The sequence below is a fragment of the Plasmodium falciparum genome (genome assembly GCF_000002765.6).
Source record: "Plasmodium falciparum 3D7 genome assembly, chromosome: 11".
Taxonomy (NCBI): Eukaryota; Apicomplexa; class Aconoidasida; order Haemosporida; family Plasmodiidae; genus Plasmodium; species Plasmodium falciparum.
In genome coordinates, this window is record NC_037282.1 from 1,130,001 (window position 1) to 1,150,000 (window position 20,000).

Below are 20,000 nucleotides of genomic sequence, written 5' to 3' on the forward strand. Positions count from 1 at the left end.
GTTAATATATATAACAATTTGTATCGTTCATTTTGATATACGCTAACATATTATTTATATTAATTTTTCATATATATATATATTTATTTATTTATTTTATTTTATTTTGTTAGATGACCGAAGAAAGAACCGTTTTGGATAAGAAGATTCTAAACAGTTCTGTAATTTTACAAATCACAAGCAGTGATGAAGATTTACACACATATTTACATTCCTTTTATCATTGTGATTATCGAACCTTTATGGAGAAAACCATAAAAATTGCCATGAGAGTAAAAAGAGATAGATATTTAGGTAGACATTACAGATATTTTATTAGAAACACTAGAGTGAGAGCATATAAACAATTCTTAGAACCATTTAAAAATGTGACTCTTAAAAATATGGCTTTTGCTTTTGGAGTTAGTGAAGAATTTATCGAAAATGAAATATCATCATTTATAGCAAACGGAAAATTAAACTGTAAAATCGATAAAGTCAATGGATCTATTGAGAGCAATCAACCAAATGAGAGAAACACAATGTATCAAAATACTATTAAAAAGGTATACAATGTGTGATTAAAAAATATATTTTTTGTAAAGATTTTGAAATTGTGAAAGTGGCCTTTACAGTCTCCACAAAAATTTATATACATATACACACACACATATATATATATATATATACATGTATATATTAATTTCATTTTTTATTTTTTTTTATTTTTTTTTATTTTTTTTTTATTTTTTTTTATTTTTTTTTTATTTTTTTTTTTAGGGGGATATCCTTCTTAACAGAATTCAAAAATTATCAAGAGTAATTGACATGTGAAGTTAGGATAGATCCAATAATTTTTAGTTTCTCTTTTTTTAAAATAACATAACATAAAATAAAAATCAAATTTTGTAAACCATTATAATATGGTATACATATATCTTTTTTTTTTTCTTCTTTTTTTTTCAATTATGATAATATATAGTTACATACATATTATTTTATATATATACTTGTCAAACTAATTTTGTTTACCTTTTTTTTAACCAAAAACGCCAAAACAAAAAAAAAAACAAAAAAAGTAAGAAAGAAAAAAAAAGCATAGTTTAATTATAAAAAAAAGGAAATATTTAAAATTATCTCATGGTAAAATAATATATATATATATATATATATATATATATATATATTATTTATAATATGAAAGTTGAACTTGTGAGCAACTTGAAAAGGGAAATGTATAAAATATATATATATATATATATATTTATGTACATGTATATATGTATTTTTTTTTTTTTTTTTTTTTTTTTTTGGCTAGCTATTTAAAATTTTTGAGCTAGCGCTAGCTATAAATCTTAAATAGGTTGTCTTTAACAAATAAATATCTTTGTAAAGATTATAATGAATTTTGTGTATGTTGATTGTACTAAAAGGGTGTAATTTCAATGGTCTAAACATGATTTGTAAAATTTTATTTTCTGCTTCAGAATTAAAAACCGAAGAATGACAATCATCTTTAAAAATATGTAAGAAAGTTTTGATATTGTTTATAGAATATTTAAAAATGAGTTTATTTGTTAAATTATATAATTTCATACTCATTTCATAATTTACAAGAGTATCTTTTTGCCCATGTATAAAATCAATTTGTAAATTATAAAAAATATCATTTAAATATTTATTCTTTTTAAAATCATTAATAATTTTAAAAAATTCTTTTAATACGATCATATTGTCCCAATGAACATAAGAACATTTTTTGTTCATAATAAAGGAGCTTAATAAAAATAGGACACTATTATTAACAACACTTTTTACTAGTTGTTGTGTATTAGTAAATGGAGCAACCAGCACAACTTTGTCAACAGTAATTTTTAAATATTCTTTTAATATTTCTTCTTTTCTTTTCTTTCTTTCTCTTACTTTATTTAATAATTCATTTATTGTAATTTTTTTTTCTATATTATAATTCTTTTCTTTTACATTATCAAAATTTGTATAAATGTCAAACGTATTTTCTTTTGTAATCATATTCATATCAGAATCATTATTATCCTTTATAGGACATAAAATATTATCACAAAAATCATCTCCTTTTTTATCTTGTTCATTTATGCTTTTTTCATTATTATATCTTTTACGATTTAAAATATATTCTTTCATAATACTAGAAGATGAACAATTGATCTGGTCACCTAATATATCTTGAAATGTCAATATTTTCTTTTCATCATACACATATTCATTTATTTTTTCATTATTATTATTATTATTATTATTATTTAATTTTATATATAAATTACCTTCATTCTTTATCTCTTTAATTGGCTCAATTTCTTTTCCTTCATAACAAACTTTTTTAATATCTTCGAAAAAGTCGTTATACAAACTTTTAGCAATATCTAAAACTAACTGTAAAGTAACAGAACAACCTAAAGAATAACCAAATATATTTATTGATATACTATTATTGTTTTTATTCTTTTCCTTAATTTCTTTTATGGCAACTTTCAAAGCTGACATAGCACTCGTTTTGAATGTTAAAGGAGATGGGTGACCTATACTATTATTATATGCAGGGTAATCTAACAATAAAAAAGCATATTCAGCATTTTGATTTTTCTTTTTCTTTTTATATATAACAGGTCCATATATATCTGTATAATTTAATTTTTCTTTATTCCAATTATTATTATTTTTTTTTTTTTTTTTTTCAAAAGACGGATTTCTTCCTTGCATATGATAAGATATAAAATTGTAAAGTTCATCATCTGTGTTTACATCGCTATTTTCATTATCACTTGGTTCCATGTATAAATCGTACCATTCTGAATCTCCTCTATTTTTTTGTGCACTTGGTATATCGTATGTTTCATCGTATGTTTCATTGTATATTTTATTGTATGTCTTTTTATTTATTCCGTCGTCTGTTTCGTTATTCGTCTCTTCATGTGTCTTATCACATGTATCCTCCATCGCTCCGTCCTTTTTTCCTTCACTTATTTCTTCACTTAATTTTTCACTGATTTCTTCATTTTTTTCTTTTAAATGGTGTTCTATTTTATCCAACATTTCTTCAGACGAACTTTTTTCTTTATCAATAAAACGTGGGCTCTCATTTCTTTTTAATGTATTATCCACACAATTATTTTTATTGTTTGAATGCATCTGTGCAAATTTGACACATCTTCCGTATTTTTTAAGACATTTTTTGTTATTTTTTTCTTGATCGAACCTTTCAAAAGTATTCATATTTTGCACGTTTTTCTTAATATTAGGTGTATGAACATACATATTATCATAGTAATTATTTTTTCTTATATTCTTATAATACTCAAGAAATTCGTGATAATTATGTGGGCCATATTCTTTATATTTTTCCTTATAATTATCATAATATTTTAGAATCCTTTTGTAAATTTCTGTAGATGTATTATACAAATTGGTATCATAAAATATATTTTTTGGTAAATTATGAAACTTTTGAGAAGTATGATGTGTTACATTTTGATTTGTTATATGTTTGTTTATTACATCTCGTCTTGTCAAATCATTATGTTCATATTTATATTTGGTTCTTTCCTTTTCTTGTTTTACATTCCTGAACATATTATTAATAGAAAAATCTTTTTGTAATGTCCCATTGGTACTTTTATTTATTTGAACTTTTTTCAAGTTTCTTATATATTTTTGATATTCATCTGGAGGGATTTCAGTCGCATATCTCAATACTTTATAGACAATATTTAAAGAATCCATTGATTTCATATCTTTTCCTCCAAAAATAACCCATAAAAAAATAGGTACCTGTACTTCTTCTTTGGATAGCTCCTTTTTTATTTTGCTTCTATTTTTTTCCCTTATTGTATCAAAAATAGAATTATACAATTTAAAATTTAGAAAATTCCTTATTTTAAAATTATGTATTTGTGTTTTCCTAGGTATCTTAAGAAAGCTGCTTTTATTCCTAGCTGCATAACTTACATTCTGTATAAATTTATGTTTATACATAATATTTGCTAAAGCACGATTCCTTTTTAGATACATAAATTTATTTTCTGTACTCTGCTTTACATTTTTGATCATTTTACCTTTATTATTATAAACGATGTTTTTATTAGTTTCTATATTTTTATTACTACATGATAAATATTTACCTTTTGGTAAAATAGATTTGTACTTTATTTTATTTAACTTAACATTCTTAATCATATTTACTAAATAATTATAATAATATTCAAAAAGAAAGAAAAGGTTATTACTAATATAAGGATACACGGGTTCTAATTTGCTATTACTAAATGTCATATATATACATGAACAATCATATATAATATCATCATAAAAAGAAATATTTTTATTTTGTTTATAAAATATAGAAACATCATTTTTATTGTCTATTATTTCTTGTGAATTCTTTTTATGTATATTTGATTCAAAAATATAATTGGGCAATAATTTTATGGAAACCTTATTTTTATATAGTTCATTTGATTTATTAATTGTATTATTATATAAATTAAAAAAATTTTGTTTTTTATTTTGAAACAAGTTCATATAAGTATCATTATTTTGTTTATCTATTGTTAATGTGTTAGTGTTATGGTTACATGTATTATTATTATTATTATTATTATTTAAATCATTTTTATTTTTATTTTGATATTGATATTGATTTTTATTTTGATTTTCTTTTAATTTTAAAAAAGATGAATCTATATCATTTTTTAGATGTAGATGGAAATTTTTTTTAACAGCTTTGATTGTAGAACAATTATCTATATAATATTTATTTCTTCTCATATTTATATCATAACTATTTCTTTTTTTTTTTTTTTGAAAAAATGTCCAAGAACCATTATTTATAAAGGCATTATCACTAGTAATTTTTTGTATTCTTAAGGAATTATCGAGCTGGTATACATCTATCGGTGGTACTAAATATGCATTATAAATATACGGATAATTAAAATGTTGAGTATTCTTATCTATAATAACAATATCTTTTATTTTTGAAACCATCAGTTCAAAATTTAGACGTATTATTTGATAATTGTATAAGGTATCTTTATTATTTTGATTATTATAAAAAAAAAGTTCATACCATGTATTTTTGTATTTAAAAAGATTCATATCTTCATTTTCTATTTTTAGTGCAGGTATATATATAATACTTGTATTTATTTTACATTTATAATTTTCAAGTTCATATAAATGTAATGGATTTTCTGGTAAACTTAAAATATCTCTTTTCATTATTTCTATATCCTTTACATTTGATAACACATTTTTATATCTTTCTTCATTTTGATATATTTTAAAATCTTTAATATATACATTATCGTTATCCACAAATAATTTTACTATTCTATCTTTTCCTAATATTTTATTTTTTTTCCGTAATTTAAACGTCCTATCAAGACGATATATATCATGTAAAAAGCTATTCAAATATCCTTTCTTTTCCTTAGGTAGAAAATTTAGATATGTTGTTCTTATTTTTTTTCTATCACAAATATTTGTATCTATAACATTTCTATTATATTCATTTTGATGGTATAAATTTTTTTTTTTTATCATATCTCTTATATTGTTATTACTATTACTATTATTATTACATGTATTTATATTTCTAACATTTTTAACATCTTTTATATTATTTGTGTTCTCATTTATTTCAAAGTTTGTATGATCCGCATTTGTATTATTATCTGTGAACGAATTTATGTTAAGAAATTGGTTCATAATAAATCCTTTCGAATTAAAGCGATTTGTTTTTAAAAATTCATTGCTAGATTTATATTTGTTTATCAAATAATTTTTATAAATATTTGAAAAGATAATTTTCCTTTTAATAGTATTATTTAAGTTCGTCTTGTTAAAATTGTTTGGTTCATTTTCTTTTATATCTTCATTTTTATTTTCTCTTCTTATAAAATTTGTTAATATATTTTTTGTCTTTTGATTTTTCAAATCAAAAATATCCTTTAAGTATATATGTTCTTTTATATTTTTATGATTATGTGTTTTTACTAATTTTTTGGTTGGACATTTTAAATGTACAAATTTAACTTTTGTTTTGTCAAAATTTATTTTTATCTTATTATTATTTAATGCAAAGTTATTTGATTTCATATAATTTATTTTTTCAAAAGAATCATCTTCTTTTTTTTCTCTTATCCATTTGATATAGACATTTTTATTTTGTCTCATATAATGGTTTTTTATTAAAAAATTTTCAGATGTTTCATTTGTTGATCCGTAACCATTCTCTTTTTTTCTTATACTTGTAGATATATTATTTTCTTTATAAGACATATTTTTTAACATTTCTATTTCTGTTCCTTCTATACGTTTTTTATTTTCTATATTTTCATTATATTTTACATTTTTATGCAACACATTTAACTTTAATTCAGTTTCCATATCATTTAAGAAATTTACTTTTATATCATCCTTATTATAACATTTTTTTAAAGAGCATGGTTTTATTTGTCCATGGTTACATGTATCTAAAAATTTATTACTAGGTTTAACTATTATTTGATCATCTTTTTCCAGAAAATTTTCGTATATAAATTTTATTTTATTTTTTGAATTTCTCAACTTTTCTTCATTCTTCTTATCTATATTTAGAGATAAAATAAAGAAACACTTTTTCTTCTTTATACTTTTAAATTTCTCTAACATTTTATGTGGTTCTATAAAGTCTTTTGTTATATTGTGTATATTTTTTTTTTTCTTCTTTTTTTTCCTGAATTGTTCATATTTCCTGACTTGTTCAGGTTTTTTTTTCTTTTTCATGAGCTTTTGAAAATTTTCACGAAATGGATCTTTTGTAGAATGACTGCGCATATTTTGAAACTAAAAGACATAGAGAAAACAAAAAAAGAAAAAGAAAAAGAAAGAAAAAAAAAAAAATATACATATATATATATATATATATATATATATATATATATATATATATATATGTATGTATTATATATATATATATATAAACCTATATGTCCATGGTTATAAGAAGGATATATCTTTTAACCGTATAAAAATAAATATATACATATGGTATATATTCTTTTTTTTTTTTTTTTTTTTTTGTATGAAATGAGAATATAAAATGACAATTAAGAATATGTAAAATAAATAAAGTATAAAGAAATAAAAGATGGTTGTACACCGTTTTCTCATATATTTTTGTCGTATGAGAAAAATGATTAGGAAGATGTATAATTTTGATAACCTCTAAAGAAAAGAAAATTTTAAATACAGTATAGCCATTGAACATTTAATGATTAATTTATATTCCTATTTAAAATGAAATGTTTTTCTTCATTTTTTTTTTTAATCTTTTTCTTTATATATATATATATATATATATATTTTAAATGCACTTATTGCGCATAAAAAATTTTTTTTTTTCTTTTTTTTTGAGACGGTAATTATGTAGCTTTTACACTAACATTAAAAGATATAAATATTATATTCTCCACATATATATATATTTATTTATTTATTTATATGTTTTTTTTTTGTTGTCCACATTTTTTTAAAAAGTAACCCATAAAAATTAAACATTTTCCTATAAATATATGTGCATATATTCAAAACGATTGAGATACAGATTAATTCAACATATATCCTTTTTTTTTTTCACATTAATTTTTCTTTTTTGGTAAACAAAATATCATAAAAGCATAATTCTATATGAAGATTTTTTATGACATAAAATAAATAATTAGAGAAAGTGTTTAAAAATATATATTTATAAGTTCCACAATAATAAACTCAAATATAAATAAATAAATAAATAAATAAATAAATAAATAAATATATATATATATATATATATATATATATATATAATTACAGTTTGTAATATTATATAAAATTTTGCATATGTTATATTAACATAAATATCATTATTAACACATTTTAAATGTTTATAAGAAAAAAAAAAATTAGTTTTAATAGATGAAAAGTTTTTTTATTTTTTTTTTTTTTTAAATTTATATAAACATAAATGACTAAACAGGATAAGCATTATTAATTAATTTGTTTATATATATATATAATTTCATTTCATTGTCACTTTTTATACTTTATTCTTAATATTTTTCATATTTTTTTTATTTTTCTTATTATTCTTATTTTTTTTATTTTTCTTTTCCTTTTTTCCTTCCTTATATTTTTTATTTTTTTTATTTATTTCCTTATTGTTTATTTTAAAATGTTCATTTTTTTTGGGAACATTTAATGTTTGTTGTTGTTTTTCATTTTTATGTTTATTAATATTTTCTTTCTTTTTATTTGTCAATTTATTATTTTTCTTGATTTCATTTTTGTTGTATTCAACATGTTGATGGTTTGTTAGATTTGTTTGTGATATATTATTACGATTATCATTTTTTTTTTTTTTTTTTTTGCCTTTGTCTTTGTTTTTCTTTTTTTCATTTGAATTCTTATCTTTATTAGTAAATACTGCGTCTGATCTTTTGATTAGTTTAGCTATAAAGAAGTTATCATGATTATGTTTATGTAAATAAATTCTTTTACATAAGGAGATTTTGCTTGAGAATTGTTTTTTCCTATATTGGGTTATCCCAGGGTCACCTATATTAATATTTGTTGGTAATAAATTCACGTCTCTTTTTTTGAGTATATAATTTATGACTTGTTCATTTTCTTCTACACTTATACTACAAGTAGAATATACAACAATTCCTCCATTTTTTAAAAGATTAATTGCATTATTTAAGAGTATTTTTTGTTTTTGCGCAAGATCTCTTATTTCTTTGATAGTTTTTCTTCTGGCAGTTTTATTTTTATTAACAACACCTGTACCACTACATGGAGCATCTAATAGAATTTTATCAAATTGAAATGTTAAATGTTTTTGAATTTTTAAAGCGTCTATACACGTGACGATTAAATTATTTATTCCCATTCTTGAAGCATGAGCTTCTATAGCTTTACATCTTAATTTATTTATATCATTCGCATAAACGACTCCTCTATTTTTTTTAAGGGTACACATGAAGGTACATTTTCCACCAGGTGCTGCACACATATCTAAGACCATATCATCTTCTTGTATATTTAATTCAAGAACTGGCATAAGAGATGAAGATGATTGTATAATATAATAACCATAAAGATATTCATTTAATGAACCTACATTAGTATTAACATCTTTTATAGTTATTCCTACATGATTCCATGATTCTCCTTCTTGTACCGACACATTTTGATTTTTCAAAATTTTCATAAGATTATTTCTTGTTATTTTTAATGTATTTGTTCTTAAATGTATTTCTTTAGGCATGTTATTTATTTCAAGAAAAAGATATAGTTCTTTTATATCAAATATATAATATAAATATTTAATCATTTCTTTAGAATATTCATAATAATAAGTATAATAAAAAAGTAGTTCATTAATAATTGTAGATCGTTCTATTTTAATATTATTTTTCTTTGTATCATTTAATAATATTAATAAATATTTCATCCTATCTTCAATATCTTCATTCTTCATAAGTTTGTCATTTTTGTATACTCCTATTTGATTATGATAAATATTTTCTTTTTTATTTATATATATTTTCTTCATCCTTTTTGTTAAACCAAGTGATTTTCCATCAATCTTTTTCATATAACCTTCATCACTACCTTCGTCATCATTATATTTATTTTCTTCATTATAATTATCATCTTCATTAAATGTTTCCTCTTCATTATATTTATCGTCCTCATGTTGACTAGCCAAGTCGTCATAACTCATATTATCACTCGATGGAGGATCTTCTAAACCTTCCTCATCATTGTCTACTTCTTCTTCATCATCATCATCTTCAATATTATCATAACTATTTGAAGCATATTCTTCTTCATCACTATTATTTAATACAAAATTATCATTGTCAAACAGGTTAAGGGTTTTTTCCTTATATTCATCTTCATCATTTTTGTTATCATTTAATGCCTCAGCGTTTGACATATTATTCAAATAAAAGAAAAATATATATATTATATATATATATATATATATATATATATATATTTATATATTAATATTTATATTAATTTATATAAGAATTCCCAGAGAAGGAAACTATACATTCATAAATATGTATAATATATATATATATATATATTTTTTTTTTTTTTTTTTTTTTCCTTTTATCAAATTGAGAATATATTTGTTATTAAAAGGAATATATAAATATTTTAAAATGTTCAAAATTATCACATATATAATATAATAATGTAAAATTTTTTTTTTTTTTTTTTTTTTTACTACATTTTTCTATATATCTACATATCTGTTGTAAATCAAAAAAAAAATTTTGAACTGTGATGACGTCACAAATTTAACAAACTAAAAAGGTAAAAAATTATATTATGTATATATATTATATTATATGTTTATTTTATTTTTTTTATTTTATATATATATATATATATATATAATTGAAAAATGTGGGATGCCAATATAGTGAGGTACTAATCTATGGAAAAAATGAATTAATAAAATTAATAATGTATAGATGGAAATAAGAAAAGAAAAAAAAAGTAATAAAATAAAACAGTTGTTTGTAAATATATATAATAATTATATATAATATATAATATTTAATTATTTTTATAATATTTATGAATACAGAAAGAAAAAAAAAAAAAAAAAAAAAAAAAAAGATATTTTGTAGATATGTAAAACAAGGCTATATATTAATAAATATTAAGCTAATATATTAATATGTAAATAAATATATAAATATATATATATTATATATTATATATATATGTTCATATAACCAAATAACATAATGATTACAAAATAAATAAAAACTAAATCGATGATTTATTCTTATAAAATAAAAAATGAATGAATAGGTATTTATAAAAAAATATATTAAAATAAAATATTTATATAAAAAATAAAAAAAATAATTTATAGGTGTAAAATGAAAAATATTTGAGAACATATTTTACATCACAAAGATGTGTCATTGTTTTGGTTTCAGTTATATATATATATATATATATATATATATATGTGATATCTTTTAAAACATATTAATAAATATGTATAATTTTTAATTTTAATAATAAAATAAAATAAAGAGGACATAAAAATTTTTAAAATTAAATTTATATTTGTATTCGTTTCTCTTATCCTAAAAATGTATAAGCGTTGATAATTTAATCATTGAAACCTTCTTACAAAAAATTAAAAGTCATTAGAGGAAATAAATAACAAAATGGATATATATAAATAAATAAATAAATATATATATATATATATATATATATATATATATATATATGATGTAACGAATTTGTAATATATATTTATAGCTCCTTACTAATATTAACACTTATAAATCAATCAATCAATCAATCAATCATTTATTTAATATATATATATATATATATATATATGTATTTTTTTTTTTTTTTTTTTTTTTTTTTTTTTGACACAATATATATTTATTTTATTTTAATGATGAAAAATGAATCTACTCAAAAAGATAAATTCAACAACATTAAAGAAGAAGAAGACGTGACCTTACCAAATGAACAATCGGATTATCATTATAGCTTTTTACAAAGGTATAGTGTTGAGCTTAAAAAAGATTTACTAAATTGGTATTACAAATATCGACGAAAATTACCATGGAGAGGTGATGAACCCCCCTTTACAACCAGTGTTCAATTATATGAGAACAAAAAACAAGTGGATATTAGATGTTTTTTTGGTAACCATAAAAGGGATGAGATAAAAATAAAAAACAGTAAATCAGATAATGTTAAAAATAATGAGAAAATAAAAGGTACAAAAATTATGAAAATAAAAAAAGAACATAATGAGTTATCATTAGAAAGATGTAAAAGATTAAAAAAGGAAGATAAGGATGAGGAAAAAAAATATAATTCGTTGAGCGATTCATTAAAAAGTGAGAATATTAAATCATTACATGATAAAATAAATAATAATAATAATAATAATAATAATGATGATGATGTGGTTGATAAAAATAATTGTAATAGTTCTTTGCTAGTTCATAAAGAGGAAAAGAAACATAATTTTATAAATAATCTTATGTATGATAAAGAACATTTAAGTACCAAAGGGTATCAAATATACATTAGTGAAATTATGCTTCAACAAACTAAAGTACATACCGTTTTAAATTTTTATTTAAAATGGATGAATAAATGGAATAATATTTTTGATTTAGCAAAATGTAATTTAGATGATGTATTAATTTTGTGGAAAGGATTGGGATATTATAACAGAGCTAAGAACCTTTTGGAATGCTGTAAAATTGTTGTTGATAAATATAATGGTATATTTCCAAATGATTTAAAATTGTTAAAAACACTACCTGGTATAGGCGATTATACTTCAAAAGCTATTTGTATACATTTATATAATAGGAAGGATATATGTATTGATACAAATATTATAAGAATATTTTCTCGTATTACTGATACTATAAATTATTATAATTCAGGCACATTATTAAAACATTGCGAAAAAGTTAGCGAAATATTATGTTCAGGTGAATCCAATTATTCTGACCTTAGTCAGGCATTTATGGATTTAGGCTCAAGTGTGTGCAACAATTCACCTGACTGTTCACAATGTCCAATAAATAAATATTGTATGATTTATTTAAAATCAAATAAAAAGAAACAACATAATTTATTTAATACGAAACATCCAGAACATTGTAACTTATGTGTTAATGATCGAAATGTTGAAATTAAATATGTTCCTTTAGCTAAAAGGAAAAAAAAAACCGATAAAATATGTCTTGTTTTGTTAATAAAACAAAATGACAAAAAAAAAAAAAATAATATGAATAAAAATAGCTGTACAAAAAAGCTAGAAAAAAAAAAAACAGCTAGCCGTCAAATTAAGGAGTCCTATTTAGAAGATACATATATGATGATTAAAAACACTGACACGAATTTATTTTCCATGCATTATTTATTTCCATTTATATTACTTGATACGTATGATAAGAATGATTGTGTGAAGGTAAAAGTAACATAAGAAAAAAAAAAAAAATATATATATATATATATATATATCAAATATTATTGCATTTTGTATGTGTAGTATTTTGTTTTTCACATTATTAACTTGGAAAGGGTTTATCTATTTATCTTTTTTCATTGTCTAATTATTGTAAATTCATTTTTATATTATTTTAACTCTGCAGCATTTTAATGATCTTTTAAAAAGCCTGAATGTGACAAATTCGGAAAAAGACCGTTACCTATATGTAATTATATATATATATATATATATATATATATATTTATGCATATATATATTTATAGTATTTATTGTACAAAACAATTAAGGCATCTTTCATATAATTTTATAAATTATGAAAATGTTTCATTCGAGTTTAATATATATATTTATCTTTTACTTTTTTTTTTTTTAGATAAATAATTTCAAACACAAATTTTCTCATCTTACTTATCATACGCACATATATTTATGTACTGTTTCCGATTGGGTAAAAGGAATTATGTAAATACCTTGTTTTATATATTTATTAATTGTAAACATAAATAAATTTGTATTATATTATTTTATTTTTTAGGAAAATATAACTAAAAATAATGAAGAAAGGAAATGGGTTATACTGAAAGATATCAGGGTATATTTTTTTTTTTTTTTTATTTTTTTTTTAACTGTTAAAATGCAATTTTATATATAAATGATAATGTACTATATTGATGTGATATTATATATATGTTTTTTTTTTTTTTTTTTTTTTTTTTTTTTTTTTTTTTTTCTTGTTCTACAGAATTTTACTCATAATACGTTTTGTCAAAATATAATTGATAGTTACAAAAAAAGTATGAATGAAAAAATAAATGGATTGTCCGAATATTGTATATAAAAATATAAATATATTTGAACATGGATCAAATGTAAATTATATTTATACATCCAGTTGTATATATAAGAATTATTTTAATATACCATTTATATATATATTTTTTTTTTTTTTTTTTTACGTGTATATAAAATTGTCTAAATTTTTTAACCATCGAACAAAATATATATAGACCATTCTTTATTTTATTATTTTTTTTTTTTTTTGGCTTACTGTGGAAAAAAAATAAAAAAAAAAAAATAAATAAATAAATAAATATATATATATATATATATATATATATATATATATTGTTTTTTATTTTATTTGATAGGGTGAAAATATATAAATGGTTTAATATATTTTTCAATTATGTAGTACATTGATATTTTCATTTTGTATTTTTTTTCCTTTGTTTTGTTATATATATATATAATATAATTATATTTTTATATATTTATAATATAATTATATTGTTATATATTTATAATATAATTATATTTTTATATATTGTTATATATTTTTATGTAGCTTTATTTTCATTCTTCAAAAAAAGAAAAGAAATAAGCTATCAATTTTTTTTAAAATAATATAAAACGTTGGGTGTATTGTATTTATTGATAATTGTTTTGTTATTAAATACATTGTTAAGATTTGTAGAGTTTGTATAAGAGGTGTAAATATTTATGCCTAACAATGTAAACTTGTAAAAATGAGTATAAATATAAATGTTTGAATAATTTATCAATAATTTTTCCACTGTTTCAATTTTTAGTGTCATCCAAATATATATATATATATATATATATATATATATATATATATATAATTTTTTTTTTTTTTTTTTTTTTTTTTTTTTTTTTTATCATGGGAAATAAGCTCACGTGCGGAGAAATAAGGAACGATGGCGTGAGAGGATTAAAAAATGCATATAATTTAGAATTGAATAAGTCTAATATTTGTGTAGAAAATAGTACAACGTGTGAGAATAGTTATGATGAAGAGAATTATTTTTATCGTTACGAAGATGTAAGCTATGTAGAAGAAGGAGAAGAAAGAAAAAGAGAATATAGTGAAGATGAAATAAAAGAAGAAGTTAAAATTGTTGTTGATAATAATAATAATAATATTTATAATTACCATAATGAGATTAAGGATAAAAATAAATTAATGAAAAAAAGAGAGAATCAATATATCGATAAAAAGTATATGATAAATGTTAAAAGAATATTAATGTACATTAAAGAATATGAGGAAGATTTTTTATGCTTCTTCAAAAAAAATAATGCAACAAGTATCATATATTTAAAATACATTGTATTAAACTATAAGACATATATTATGATAATCGAGAAGGGTGTTATATATATAGGAGAACTAAATGAAAAAAATGAGAAAAATGGTTTAGGTATAATAATAACACCAGATCAATGTATCTACATAGGTGAATTTGAAGAAGATAAAATAACAGGATTTGGATTATATATACATTATTCCAAAAGTAAATATATAGGTTATTGGAGAAGAGGAAAAGCAAATCGATATGGTATATTTATACATCCTGATGGAACATTTTATAAAGGGTTTTGGTTAAATGATAAACAAAATAAGAACGGTATTGAATATGTATATAATAATTATGTATATATAGGTAATTATTGTAAAGGAGAAAAAAATGAGTTCGGTATTTTTGTATGGAATAATGAATGTATGTATATGGGCAATATAAAAAATAATTATTTTTTTAATAGAGGTATCTATTTTTTTAATAAATATAAAATCTATATAGGTAAATGGAAATCAAACTGTGTAGATGGTAAATGTGAAATAATTTGGAAAGATAATAGACAATTTTTTGGATATCATTTGAATAATTTAAAACAAGGATTAGGTATATATAAATGGGATGATGGAAGAATTTATTTTGGTAACTGGTTAAATAATAAACAACATGGTTCTGGTATTTTTATTATAATTAAAAACTTTAAAGAATATGAACATTATATACAATATCCTATTTTGCTTTTATTTAAAAATACAGAAAAAATCAAAAAAAATTTTCTTCTTAATCTTTCAAAAGAAAATATATTTCATAAAGGAAATATTGGTAAATATTTTCATAACCTTCTAAATAATTATGATAATTATAATTTTTATAATTTCTTGTTTAATTTGTTATATATTAATTTTTATGATCTATGTTCTACATTCTTTGATTATATAAAGAAAAAAAACATAATTCATTTTAAAACTAATCACAATTTTTATAATATAATTAAAGATCATATATGTCTAATAACAGATCATTATTTCAATAATAAAGTTAGTAATAACAAAATCGCACAAGCGGATTCTTCTTTTTCTTTTCTCCTCACAGATGCACATGATACAGAAAAGAATAGAGATCAAAGGTATATTAATCATAATAATTATAATAATCATAATAATTATAATAATCATAATAATCATAATAATTATAATATTCATAATAATCATAGTAATAATCATAATAATCATAGTAATAATCATAATAATCATAGTAATAATCATAATAATCATAGTAATAATCATAATAATCATAATAATCATATGGATGATTATCAAAAATATCCCTCTCCGAATAATACAAACATGAAAAACAACGAAAATGAAATGTTGATTCATAGTACTAATAATCAAAAGAATAATACATTATATAATCAAACGACAGGTTGTGATAATGAAAAAATAATCGCTGATAAACAAAAATATGAAAATAATAAAATTTTGAAAGGCTATGAAAATTATCAAGGCCCAGAGCATCACAAAATAAGTAGCCCTACTCATCAGCAAATAAATAGGACGTCTAATGTATTACCGTTCCAAGATATACAACGTTTAATACTTTATATAAATTCAATAAATTTAAATGATATGAGTGAAAAGGACATAAATAAGCATAATCCCATATTTTCCTATGCTTCTAAAAATATTCTTTTGAAATATGGTAAATGGAAAAATGGGAAGCTCAAAAAATGGCTGTATGCTAGTGATGATAGTATAAGTGTTGTTAATAGGGATACCATAAATAATGATACAAATGTTTTATCATACAACGGAAAAAATAAAGGCGGCAGAATTAAACATTTTTTAAAGAATAAGACGGAAGGTAATAGTAACAACCATATGGATAATAAAAACAATATGGATAATAAAAAAAATATGGATAATAAAAACAATATGGATAATAACAACAATATGGATAATAAAAAATATATGGATAATAACAACAATATGGATAATAAAAAAAATATGAATAATAAAAACAATATGGATAATAAAAACAATATGAATAATAAAAACAATATGGATAATAAAAAAAATATGAATACTAACCACAAAGTTAACAGTAATAATAATAGTAATATTAGTAGTAATATTAGTAGCAATATTAGTAGCAATATTAGTAACAATATTAGTAGCAATATTAGTAACAATATTAGTAGCAATATTAGTAGTAATATTAGTAGGAAGCATAACAGTTACTCTTTCTCATCCCTTTCGTCATCTTCCACTAAGAGCCTATACAATACAATGAAAAAAAAAAAAAAAAAAAAAAAATACATTAATGAAAGAATATATGACTCAGCACATGAAATTCAAAAGGACCTCAAAAGTAAAGGGCTAATTCCACAGAATGATAATAATAAATATATTTATCATAATAAGGAAAAAAAAAAAGATATATCATATGATAATGATCACTATTGTTATCATAGTGATGAAGATGATAATATATATTTGCATGATGAAGAAAAAAAAAATATTCATGTACCTCATGATATAAAAAATATACAAAATGACAATGTGGAAAAATTTATAAAACCTCAAGGAATAAATCATAAATTCAGTAATGATTATAATTTCAAACAACACCATTTATCCTTTATCCATAATATAAAAGAATACAATGATATGCAACTACATGAAAACCGAAATACAAAAAAAAATATAAAAAAAAATGAGAAAAAAAAAAATAAATTAAACAATAAGTTGATGTATTATAAATATTCATATATTACAACTAGTACGAGTGATCATATTTCAACCAAATCACCTAATTCGATATCTTCTTTGAATACTAATGTGAATAGTAGTATACAATCCTTAGAAGATAAAAGAAAAGATAAAACGCACAAGAATACTAGGAATTATCTAAACGATAAACGTGTTGCCACAGATATTTCTTATAAGCATATACAAAAAGAAAATAAAGAAGAGACTGAAATAACGTATGTTAATAATATCATGAAAGAAAATGAAAAACACCAAAATGATGATGAAGATATAAAGAATGTAGAAAAAATAAACAGAGTGAAAAATATAAATACGAAAGAAAATATAAACCAAATTAATAAGAACGAAAAAATGATTTCTTGTGCAAAAACTGGTGATAACAATATGACATATGTTAACTTGGATGATATGAAAAAAAAAAATAAACAAAATATGATAATAAAAAAAAAAGGAATTATAAGACAAAATAAAATGAATAGAAAGGAAACAATCTCAAATGAAAGTCTTATGAATCAAATGGAGACAGATAAAAAAAATTTAACAAATACAAGAAATACAAAAAATTCTACCTTGCCATATAAATACAAAAATTATGATTTACCAAAAAAGGGTTTCTCATTAATCTGGAGTCTTAAAAAAAGTAGGAGAAATTCACCTTTATCCACGAAAGAAAAAATTATGTATCAAAATGATGATCAAAGTTGTGACGATCATTATGATAAAAAATATGTTCAAAATAATGAAATAACAGATAATCAACAAAAAAAAAAATCCTTTTTTAGAAACTTTCTAAGTGTTAACAAAAATAAAAAAAAAAATACGCACTAAATAATTTGGTCTTATCAAAAATTAAAAATAAATAAAAAGACTCCATTTATTTATTCCTCACATTATATATATATATATATATATATAGTTATATTTGTTTACACATTTTGTCTATTTTTTTTTTTTTTTCTTTTCTATTATTTTTGGTTCATTTATTTTTATTTTATACAACTAATTACATACACCCGTCAATATATTTTAAAAATAATAATTTAGACAAAATCTTTTTTTTTTTGAAGTTTTTTTTTTTTTTTAAATAAATTATTTCATAATATATATTAATTATATATTATATTATATATAAGTTAAAATAAAATAAAAAAAATTAGAATACAAAAAAGTATGGGAAATCAAAATAATAAAATTTGAAAACGCCTATGCAACAATATAGTTATACAGGCTGTATTGTGAGAAAAAAAAAAAAAAAAAATATATATATATATATATATATATACATATATATATTAATAGTGAGAATAAATTCATTAAATGTATGCATACGAGCATTCTTTAAAAATATGCTAAGGAGAATAAATATATAGCATATTTATTTGCGCGTATTTATTATTATATACTACTTATGGAATAACAAAACAATGAAAACTAAAATGTGCATAATAAGGATATGTAAATTTATGAATGAATAAATATAAATAAATATATATATATATATATGCATATATATATAAATATTTTGATATCATAAAATTTATATGAGGTACTAAAAAAAAAAAAACTACAAAAAAAATAAATACTAAATCTATATTTATGTTTATATTTATATTTCTCTTATGATATTTTTTGTAAAATATTATGCACTTGTAAATATGTATATACTTGTTTCATTCATTCATTCATTCAGTCATCCATCCATCCATCCATCCATCCATCCTTCCTTTTTTTTTTTTTTTTTTGTGGTAAGATGTTTTAAAATAATTTTTACACTGCATATTATCAGCATAATAATATTTATGGTAATTTTGACAACATGTGTAACATGTTGAAAGAAAATGAAAATGTATAAAATGAATTAAAATAAAATATACATATATATATATATATATATATATATATGTATCATATGAATTAAATTATCCCATTTTAAGAAAGATTATAATATTAATAATAAAAAATATCATACTGTTTATGCGTGTTACAAGTATATTTTTTTTAATATAAATATACATATGTAAGAACGCCTGAAATCAAACTTTAAAATAAAATACTTTT

The 20,000-nt window shown here is 20.1% G+C and overlaps 6 protein-coding genes across 6 annotated transcripts in view; 3 read left to right on the forward strand and 3 right to left on the reverse strand.

Moving 5' to 3' along the window:
- The window catches only part of PF3D7_1129200 (26S proteasome regulatory subunit RPN7, putative), a gene marked incomplete at both ends in the record, with an annotated part of 2,040 nt that extends 1,227 nt beyond the window's left edge, over positions 1–813 (forward strand). Inside the window, 2 exons of the mRNA XM_001347938.2 lie at positions 114–545; positions 760–813. Coding sequence (XP_001347974.2) covers positions 114–545; positions 760–813 — 486 coding nt within the window. The remainder of the gene's footprint in view (positions 1–113; positions 546–759) is intronic.
- A 480-nt stretch (positions 814–1,293) lies between these two features.
- Positions 1,294–6,834, reverse strand: PF3D7_1129300 (conserved Plasmodium protein, unknown function; the record flags this gene model as incomplete). The annotated part of the gene is made up of 1 exon (XM_001347939.1): positions 1,294–6,834. One exon carries the CDS (start codon positions 6,832–6,834, stop codon positions 1,294–1,296), a length of 5,541 nt encoding a protein of 1,846 aa, XP_001347975.1.
- A 1,240-nt stretch (positions 6,835–8,074) lies between these two features.
- PF3D7_1129400 (rRNA (cytosine-C(5))-methyltransferase, putative) lies at positions 8,075–9,979 on the reverse strand (the record flags this gene model as incomplete). The annotated part of the gene is made up of 1 exon (XM_001347940.1): positions 8,075–9,979. The coding sequence occupies one exon, from the start codon at positions 9,977–9,979 to the stop codon at positions 8,075–8,077; it is 1,905 nt and encodes a 634-aa protein (XP_001347976.1).
- A 1,506-nt stretch (positions 9,980–11,485) lies between these two features.
- On the forward strand, positions 11,486–13,910 carry PF3D7_1129500 (A/G-specific adenine glycosylase, putative; the record flags this gene model as incomplete). The annotated part of the gene is made up of 5 exons (XM_024473323.1): positions 11,486–13,030; positions 13,215–13,277; positions 13,446–13,520; positions 13,608–13,664; positions 13,815–13,910. The coding sequence occupies 5 exons, from the start codon at positions 11,486–11,488 to the stop codon at positions 13,908–13,910; spliced, it is 1,836 nt and encodes a 611-aa protein (XP_024329130.1).
- Positions 13,911–14,753: 843 nt separating this feature from the next.
- PF3D7_1129600 (phosphatidylinositol-4-phosphate 5-kinase, putative) lies at positions 14,754–18,770 on the forward strand (the record flags this gene model as incomplete). Its single annotated transcript, XM_001347942.1, has 1 exon — positions 14,754–18,770. One exon carries the CDS (start codon positions 14,754–14,756, stop codon positions 18,768–18,770), a length of 4,017 nt encoding a protein of 1,338 aa, XP_001347978.1.
- Positions 18,771–19,975: 1,205 nt separating this feature from the next.
- The window catches only part of PF3D7_1129700 (conserved Plasmodium protein, unknown function), a gene marked incomplete at both ends in the record, with an annotated part of 543 nt that continues 518 nt past the window's right edge, over positions 19,976–20,000 (reverse strand). Inside the window, one exon of the mRNA XM_001347943.1 lies at positions 19,976–20,000. This exon is cut by the window's right edge and continues 518 nt beyond it. Coding sequence (XP_001347979.1) covers positions 19,976–20,000 — 25 coding nt within the window.